Source organism: Boleophthalmus pectinirostris, unplaced genomic scaffold, assembly GCF_026225935.1.
Source record: "Boleophthalmus pectinirostris isolate CB_2022bp ecotype Guang Dong unplaced genomic scaffold, ASM2622593v1 HiC_scaffold_5, whole genome shotgun sequence".
NCBI classification, from domain to species: Eukaryota; Metazoa; Chordata; class Actinopteri; order Gobiiformes; family Gobiidae; genus Boleophthalmus; species Boleophthalmus pectinirostris.
In genome coordinates this window covers 705,026-714,080 of record NW_026571404.1, presented here as the reverse complement: position 1 = coordinate 714,080, position 9,055 = coordinate 705,026, and the positions used below count along the sequence as shown (strand labels likewise).

The 9,055-nt window shown below is 43.5% G+C and overlaps 1 protein-coding gene across 1 annotated transcript in view; it reads right to left on the bottom strand.

The window, feature by feature from the left end:
- Nucleotides 1–2,971: 2,971 nt before the first annotated feature.
- slc18a2 (solute carrier family 18 member 2) overlaps nt 2,972–9,055 on the bottom strand; it is a 43,192-nt gene continuing 37,108 nt past the window's right edge. Inside the window, exons 11-14 of the mRNA XM_055162904.1 lie at nt 7,629–7,770; nt 5,173–5,292; nt 3,941–4,074; nt 2,972–3,091 (exon numbers count right to left, since the gene is read on the bottom strand). Coding sequence (XP_055018879.1) covers nt 2,972–3,091; nt 3,941–4,074; nt 5,173–5,292; nt 7,629–7,770 — 516 coding nt within the window. The remainder of the gene's footprint in view (nt 3,092–3,940; nt 4,075–5,172; nt 5,293–7,628; nt 7,771–9,055) is intronic.

Here is a 9,055-nt window from a genome sequence, read left to right as displayed (position 1 = left end):
ATCTCGTGACAGAAGCAGGTCATGTGACACGGACACACGCGGGACAAACACACGTCAAAGTAAAAGCACAGACACTGGACTTTTCAGAATAAAACACTTGAGGCTCGTAAGGCTCTGGGCTCCGACACACGAGAGAGGAGGGGCCACGTACACACACACCGTGACATCACAAGGTTACACCCGGGTTTTTACGCTGAGTCCGGAGGGAGTATTATACTTCTGTGGGCGTCGCCGTGTTCATTTTGTCGTTTTCAAAAAGTTCGATTCGACCAAAACGACAACAAACTAACGACAGATTCACACGTTCGGTTCGTTTCAGTTTGGTTTTCGAGTCCCGCCCCCTTTGCTCTCCGCGCTAACTCACTCCCCCTTCAGAGCGCGACCACATCACGTCAGCTTTGTCCAGTTTTGGCGTCACGTTTTTTTGTGTATTTTTGGAGAATTGTCGAGTGGGCGGAGCCTCGTACACGCTCGTACTGCGGCTAACAGTAAAGGGAGCTTGAAAAGAGCCCGGGAGAGATCACTAGATGACTCAAACACACATAGAACCTTCATGCAGGTTTTTGGAACAACGTTAGAACACGACAGAAGCAGAACACTTCCTCTGGAAGAAAGAAGAAAGAAGAATCACACAATCATCTCTGACTTTGTACATTTGAAATAAAAGAAATAAATAAATGAAAAAACATGGAATAAAAAAAATAAATAAATAAAATAAAACCTCAAAGTTAAACCTGAAGAACCTGTGGAGCGTCTGGACTTCAGTGCAGGTGTTTGTTTGGTTTTTTTGTAGTTCTAGAGGAGCACGTGGCGGCCATCTTGTGACTGTAGATAAGGTTTTTCATTTCCTTCGTCAGTTTGTGTTTCGATCGTCGCCTCCGGTCGGACGCGGCGCCGGAGCTGCCGTCGCCGTGGTAACACCTAAACTTCTGTCTAATGAATCTAGCCCCGTCGCCGAGGCAACCGTACGGAGGAAAAAAGATTTCAGAAATATTCACGTGATAAAGACACAAATCTGAACATGTTTGTAACTGAGCAAAAAATAAATATCTGTAAACTGAGGAATGAGTCGAGTCGTACGGTTTCCTGATGGATCAAATACAAACAAGTTCAAGATTAGTCCTGGTTTAGTCCTGGTTTAGTCCTGGTTTATGTCTGGTTTAGTCCTGGTTTAGTCCTGGTTTAGTCCTGGTTTAGTCCTGGTTTATGTCTGGTTTAGTCCTGGTTAGTCCTGGTTTAGTCCTGGTTTAGTCCTGGTTTAGTCCTGGTTTAGTCCTGGTTCTATATTACTGTAGTACTTTTGAGTACTTTTGAGTATCTCAGTACTTCAGGTCCGTCCAAAGTACAAACAGACGTGTGGGGAAATGTTCCAGTTTGTTTCTGTAAAATTCTGATCCAAATTTATCAACTGTAAAAAGAAAAATATTTGATTAAAACAGGAGAAGCATCGAGTCGTCTCAAGTCACAGGCCTCAAGTCCCGAGTCACGGACCTTCAAGTTCAAGTCGAGTCTCAAGTCCAAAAAACAGAGACTCAAGTCTGACTTGAGTTTAAGTCACGACCTGCAGGTCCCACCTCCAAAGCTCCAGGTCAGGGTTTGTGTTTTTAAAGATTCCAACACGATTCTGATCCTGACGACTTTTGACCTAAAACCTCCTCAACTGACCTGAAGCACGACCTGAAGCACGACCTGGAACACAACCTGAAGCACGACCTGAAGCACAACCTGAAGCACGACCTGGAACACGACCTGGAACATGACCTGGAACACGACCTGGAACACGAAACATGACCTGCAGCACGACCTGAAGCTCGACCTGAAGCACGACCTGAAGCACGACCTGAAGCACGACCTGGAACACAACCTGAAGCACGACCTGAAGCACAACCTGAAGCGCGACCTGGAACACGACCTGGAACATGACCTGGAACACGACCTGGAACATGAAACATGACCTGCAGCACGACCTGAAGCTCGACCTGAAGCACGACCTGAAACACGACCTGAAGCACGACCTGAAACACGACCTGGAACATGACCTGGAACACGACCCGGAACACGAAACATGACCTGCAGCACGACCTGAAGCTCGACCTGACCGTGACGAGGGACGCACCGATCCCGCTTTCTCAGTTTCGATACCGATTTCGATACTTCCTGGTATCGGCCGATACCACCGACTGAAAACAGCTTCAATTTCCTTTAAACTAAAATAAATCGAGACTAAACGACCTGAAGCTGCGTTTGGTTTTTGTTTTTTGGTTTTTTGTCTTCACCTCAGTAAAAGTTCAGACGTGAAACTTTCTCCGATCACTGAACAGTTTTCATCAGTTCACGTCCAAACAGGATCTCGACTGGACCGATATTTGGAACTTTTCTGAACCACAAATCCAACTTGAACCAGAACCAGAACCAGAACCAGAACCTCCCCCTGACTGTTCCTCGTCAAACTGATCGTCCAATCAGAGCGGAGCGTCCCTCCGGAGCGTACCGTCCTCCCCCTCGTGGTAATCTGGTGTTTTTATATTTGACTTTCTGCCCCAAAACTGGACCTAAACTTCCTCCGTCACAGTTTTGCTTCACGTAAAGAGGGAGTATTACACTTCTGCGGCGTTTTACACTGATGTTTAGATCATCACGTGATCTTTAAAAATGTTAGATTTGCCCAAAACAACAGATTTTCATGTTTTTTAAGTTTCTCTTTTGTTTTTGACATTGCTCTCCGCGCTAATCAGATCTCTAGATGACTCAAACATGCTCTTCACACAGGTTTATGAAGAGGAACAAGAACAAAAGTGGATTTATCAGCCCCGCCCCCCGCCCCCCGCGCCCCCCCGCCCCCCGCCCCTCCTCTCTGAGACGACAGACACGACGCACGACATTCACCAGAAAAAACCTCCGATTTTTTTTAGACATTTTTTGGTTTGTTCAGTTTTTTACAACAAAATAGATCTCTGCGCAGGGTCCGAGGTTAATCGTAGTCCTCGTCGTAGTCCTGGTCCAGATCCAGGTCCGGGTCGTGGCTCTGGTACGGGTCCTGAGTCGAGTACGTCCGGGTCTTCATGTTGCAGTTTGACTCCATCAGAATCGCCTGCAAGGAAACGCCAAATACGGTCAAGACACGGGGGCGGGGCCTAACAGGAAACGCCAAATATGGTCACGTTCTCTATAAATAAAGTTTGACTGATTGAAAACGGTGAACACAAGGGGGAGGAGTCTAACAGGAAACACAAATACAGTCCACACGGGGGCGGGGTTTGGCGTGATGATGCGTGCAGGAGGCGGGAACATGCAGCAGAAGCCGTCAGGATCCATTTTCACATCACACTTTTCATGCTGCGATGAAGCGAAGGAGGAGCAGAGGAGGGAGGAGGAGGGGGAGGTGTTCAGGAGGGGGAGGTGTTCAGGAGGGGGAGGTGTTCAGGAGGGGAGGTGTTCAGGAGGGGGAGGTGTTCAGGAGGGGGAGGTGTTCATCCTGGGGATGATCCAGAAGCTCCTACACAAACAGACTCCTGTGAGATTCTCGTCGTTCTGATGTTTCCTCCTCAAACTCACAACTGAACTCGTGTTTGTTTCATTCACACGTTTGAGTAAAATTTTATTATGAATCTGTCACATCTACAAGACTCCAGAAGCTCTTCCACCTCCAGAAGCTCTGATCCACCTCCAGAAGCTCTGATCCACCTCCAGAAGCTCTGATCCACCTCCAGAAGCTCTGATCCACCTCCAGAAGCTCTGATCCACCTCCAGAAGCTCTGATCCACCTCCAGAAGCTCAGTCGAGTTTGGAAATAAAACTTTTCACGTCGGAATGAAACAAACACGACTCCAGGTGTGTGTGTGTGTGTGTGTGTGTGTGTGTGTGTGTGTGTGTGTGTGTGTGTGTGAGGAGGAAACAGATGATGAAGATGAAGATGGAGATGATGGAGGGACGTTCTTACGATCTTCTCCTCGTTGCCGGGGGGACTGCGCAGGAACAGACACAGAGGAGCGAAGACGATGTCCACCAGACCGATGATCGTCATGAGCCACGGAAAACCGATGCTCTGAGCGATAGAACCACCGATGGACGGACCTGAGAGGAGGAGAAGAACGAGAAGAACGAGAGGAGGAGGAGAACGAGAAGAACGAGAGGAGGAGAAGAACGAGAAGAACGAGAGGAGAGAAGAACGAGAAGAACGAGAGGAATGAGGAGAACAGAAGAACGAGGAGGAGAAGAACGAGAAGAACGAGAGGAATGAGAAGAAGGAGAAGAACGAGAGGAGAGAGACGAGAGAGAAGAGAAGAACGAGAGGAGGAGAAGAACGAGAGGAATGAGAAGAAGAACGAGAGGAGAAGAACGAAGAAGAGAGAGAGAAGAAGGAGAGAACGAGAGAGAAGAACGAGAAGAACGAGAAGAATGAGAAGAACGAGAAGAACGAGAGGAAGAGAGAAGAAGAGAGAACGAGAGGAGGGAGAAGAACGAGAGAGAGAATTTCAACAAGACTTGATCAAATATTTGTCCTGTGAAACATCGTCTTGTATCATGTTTTTGTCTGAAACAAACTCAAACTAAACTTTAAAATAATCCTGTTCCTAAACTTCATCACTTGTGTCTTTCCTGATCCTCTGACCTCTGACCCTCTGACCCTCTGACCTCTGACCTCTGACCTCTGACCTCTGACCTCTGACCCCGACTGAACCAAACCTTCACTCTAAGTTTGAATCCGTGTGTCGTTCGTTCATTCCTATTTCAATATAAAACCAAAATTCCTGGTTTAGTCCTGGTTTAGTCCTGGTTTAGTCCTGGTTTAGTCCTGGTTTAGACCTGGTTTAGTCCTGGTTTAATCCTGGTTTAGTCCTGGTTTAGACCTGGTTTAGTCCTGGTTTAGTCCTGGTTCATATTTGGTGCAAAATTCCGGCGTTGCAGTTTAAGTCATGACAATTTGATCTGTTTTTTTCATTTTGGTTTTGGAGACAAATAATGAAGAAAACTGTTTGTTTTTTCGTTTTGTTCTGTTTGGTTTTATATTGAAACTCGACTGAAGGAACGACCCACAGATGAGTTTCCTCATGTTCTGCTCAGGTTCAGGTTCAGGTTCAGGTTCAGGTTCAGGTTCAGGTTCTGGTCATTGGACCTGGAGGTTCTAAACCGTGTGAAGCAGAAGAAGCGTGTGGAGCTCAGAGTTCTGACCCAGAGCGAAGCCCATGCAGAAGGCCACGTCTGCGATGGCGTAAACGCTCCCGTAAACCGACACGTGCCTCAGGTCGACCAGGTAGCCCATGATCGGCATCATCGACGAGTCCACCATCCCTGAGGACACAAGAGTCCAACAGACAAACGAGAGACAGTTTACAGACGAATCACAGACCACAGACTGTACAGGAAGTGAACACGGCCACGCTTCAGGCTCCATCTGCTCTGGCTCCAACACACAGGGGGCGCTCTTACTTTTGAACCACCTGACGCCAACTTCCAGGCCAAACGGTAAAGTCCCGTCCAGAGATGAGACTTTTTATGTTTTAAAGTCACTTCTTTGTCCTTTTCTCACAAACGTCGTCGAGTCCTTCAACAGTTTATGATCCTGGATTTGTATTTTAAACATAATTTACTGAAAAAGTTCCTCAGGTCACAGACTGAAAAAGCCTCAATCTGTGTGTCGTTCGTTCATTCATTTTTCAACATAAAACCAAAAATAAGAAAACACAAAAAACAACAGTTTTCTTCATTATTTGTCTCCAAAACCAAAATGAAAAAACAGAAAATGATTCTTTTTTTCAGTTTTTGATTTTGTGTTTAAATGAAAAATGGAAAAAAACGGATAACGAACGTTTCCTGTTTACGTGACTTCAGTGACTGAACCAGGACTGATCCAGGTCCGGGACCAGACCGGGACCAGACCGGGACCAGACCGGGACCAGACTGGGACCAGACTCGACTCCAAGCTTTGACTCTGAGCCTCTGTGGGGTCCAAGCCTCAGCTTCGAGCTCTGGTCCTGCTGTGGGCTCTGAGCCTCCAGTCTGGTCTTGGTCTCAGTCCCACTCAGGTCTTGGTCTGGTCCCGGACCTGGATCAGTCCTGGTTCAGTCCGTACGCGGCGCCAAAGTCACGTAAACAGGAAACGGTCGTTATCTGTTTTTTTTCCATTTTTCATTTAAACACAAAATCGAAAACTGAAAAAAAGAATCATTTTCTGTTTTTTCATTTTGGTTTTGGAGACAAATAATGAAGAAAACTGTTGTTTTTTAAATTTTCTTATTTTTGGTTTTATATTGAAAAATGAATGAACGAACGACACACAGATTCGTCACCTCTGTCTGTGTCTCTGTCTGTGTCTCTGTCTGTGTCTCTGTCTGTGTCTGTCTGTCTCTGTCTGTGTCTCTGTCTGTGTCTGTCTGTGTCTGTGTCTGTCTGTGTCTGTGTCTCTGTCTGTGTTCTGTCTGTCTGTGTCTGTGTCTCTGTCTGTGTCTGTGTCTCTGTCTGTCTGTCTGTCTCTGTCTCTGTCTCTGTCTGTGTCTGTCTGTGTCTCTGTCTGTGTCTCTGTCTGTGTCTCTGTCTGTGTCTCTGTCTGTGTCTCTGTCTGTCTGTCTGTGTCTGTGTCTGTGTCTCTGTCTGTGTCTCTGTCTGTCTCTTTTTGGTTTTAAAATGTCGGTGTGAAGCGTCTCGACTTGATCCTCGGGTTTTTATTCCACTTTTTTTTTCTTTTTTTTTAATCCAATCCAACTTTATTTGTAGAGAACATTTTACAAACAAAACTGTTTTAAAAAATCAGCAGAATTATGTTTAATAAAAACACTAATAGAAAAATAAATAAAATTATAAAAATAATAATAATAAAATCAATACATAAAAGCAGCTCTAAAAATAAAATAGATAAAAACAATAAATAAATAAATAAATAAGTAAATAAAATAAAGGTCCTGACCTCCTGGTTTTAAGTCTCGTTTTGGGGACCATGAGTTGGAGCTTCACGTTTATTTATCCACAAAAATATTCTTTAACAATATTTAACAATAATATTTAACAGGTTTTCATCATTTTTTAATTTTTCTCCCTCGAACCTCAAACGTGAGAAGAACAGAGACAAGAAAAAACACTGACGAAATCAATCGATAAATAATGAGAAAAGAAAATAAACCTGCTAGAAAAATAAATAAATGATATAATAAAGTAAGTGGTAAAATAAATAAATAAATAAAATAATAATACTAGTAATAATAATAAATAATAATAATAATAATAATACAAAAAAATAAAATAAAATAAAACAAAATAAAACAAAAAATAATAAAATAAATAAATAAAATAAAATAAACAAATAAATTAATTAAACTACATTATACAATTTCACTTTCTTCCACAGTTTGGAAATAAGATAAAAATGGATTTCAGATCGTGTAATTTTTTTAACTGAGTCTTTTGTGTATCTGATTTTCTCCAGTTTCTGTTGTGTTTTTATTTCAATATTTTGTCCCTAAATGTAGATCTGAGTTTTAATCTCAGACCAATCACGCGCTCTCGTTTCCACGGTCGCCGGTGTCAGATTCGCCGCTGCGGCCGCTGGCCTCGATGAGCCGCGTTTGGAGCTGGACTCTGGTCGATTCTCCTCAAACGATCTGAGGCTCGTTTAAAGAAAAACTGAAACTCACCGATGGCGAATCCCACGCCGAAGTTCGGCAGGATCAGACCGTAAATGTTCCTGGCGAAAGGCACCTGCAGAACACCAGGACAACGATCCGTGAGAAATGTCCCGCAGTGGAGCTTTAACACTGTTCTAATGCAGAGTCTCCTCAGAAACAGCCCTCCAACACTCTGCTACACCCCGTGACATCATCAGGTGGTGATCCCCCCCCCCCGTGATCCACCTCAGATTTGACTGAAAAAAATTTCTAAAATGACCAAATGAAAAAATGTCAAATTTTCTCTCAGTCCTTTTGAGTCGTTCCTGAGTTTTAGTTCGTTGAAATTTTGGGGCCATGTTCACTTTTTCTGAAACTTTAATTTATAAACATGTTTGAGACCAGAACTTCATCAGAATGGAGCGAGGAAGATGAAAATGTGTTTTATTGTAGATTCTTGGTCAGAGATTCTGAATCTGTGTCAAATATTGTGTCTTTATTAAAGTTGTGGCTGTGGCCCCAAAAAATCACATTTAGTTGCCGCTCAATTTTTTATTTTTATTTTTTTCAGTTTTTAAGGTCCAAGATCTGTTTCCTCCAAGCAGATCTTTACAAACTGAACCTGAATATTTGACAGAATGAACATTTCTGACCCAAATCTCCCACTGTTGTGAGTTTTTCATGTGGACGGTGGAGAGTCTCAGTCCAGGTTTGATCTTTTTGGCCTCTTCTTTGGACCTCGGTTCCTCATGTGACACAGTTCGATTTGATCACATTTGTACCAGAGAAACTTTGTCAGATTCAGTTCAGTTTAAAGTCATAAAAACATCGACTATTAACTTTCTTCATTTCAAATAGAAGTTTTGAAAATGAGTCTCGTGGGTCGTTTTTGGAGAAGCTCAGGGACTTTTCCACCTGCAGAAAAGTTCAATTCCCTTTAATAAACTTAAACACTCATCACTTGTTCTAAGGAAAAACAGCTTGGAAAAATGTTAAAATTTAAATCAGGTTTTTCATCTTGTTTTATTTATTTATTTATTTGTACTTATATTTCTGAGACGGTCGATTATTTTAAAGTAAAGTCAAATGTTAGTAGTAGTTATTTTCTGGTGGATTGAAATGTTTCTGTGTGAAGCTTTTTGCAGTGAAAAGTTCCTCAGTGGAGCTTTAAAGTGAAAGAGGCGGCGCAGAAACAGGAGCTGGACCAGAGGCTGCGGTTTAAAACCTCCGATCAAATTAAAACACGAGACTAATGAAATCAGAGGCACTCGTGACGACCCGGGGGCAAAAGAACAAACCAGAGAGACAGAAGAGAGAAGAGAGGGAAGAGAGAAGAGAGAGAAGAGAGAGAGAAGAGAGAGAGAAGAGAGAAAGAGAGAGAGAGAGAGAGAGAGAGAGAGAGAGAGAGAGGGAAGAGAGAAGAAGAGAGAGAGAAGAGAGAGAAGAGAAGAGAGAGA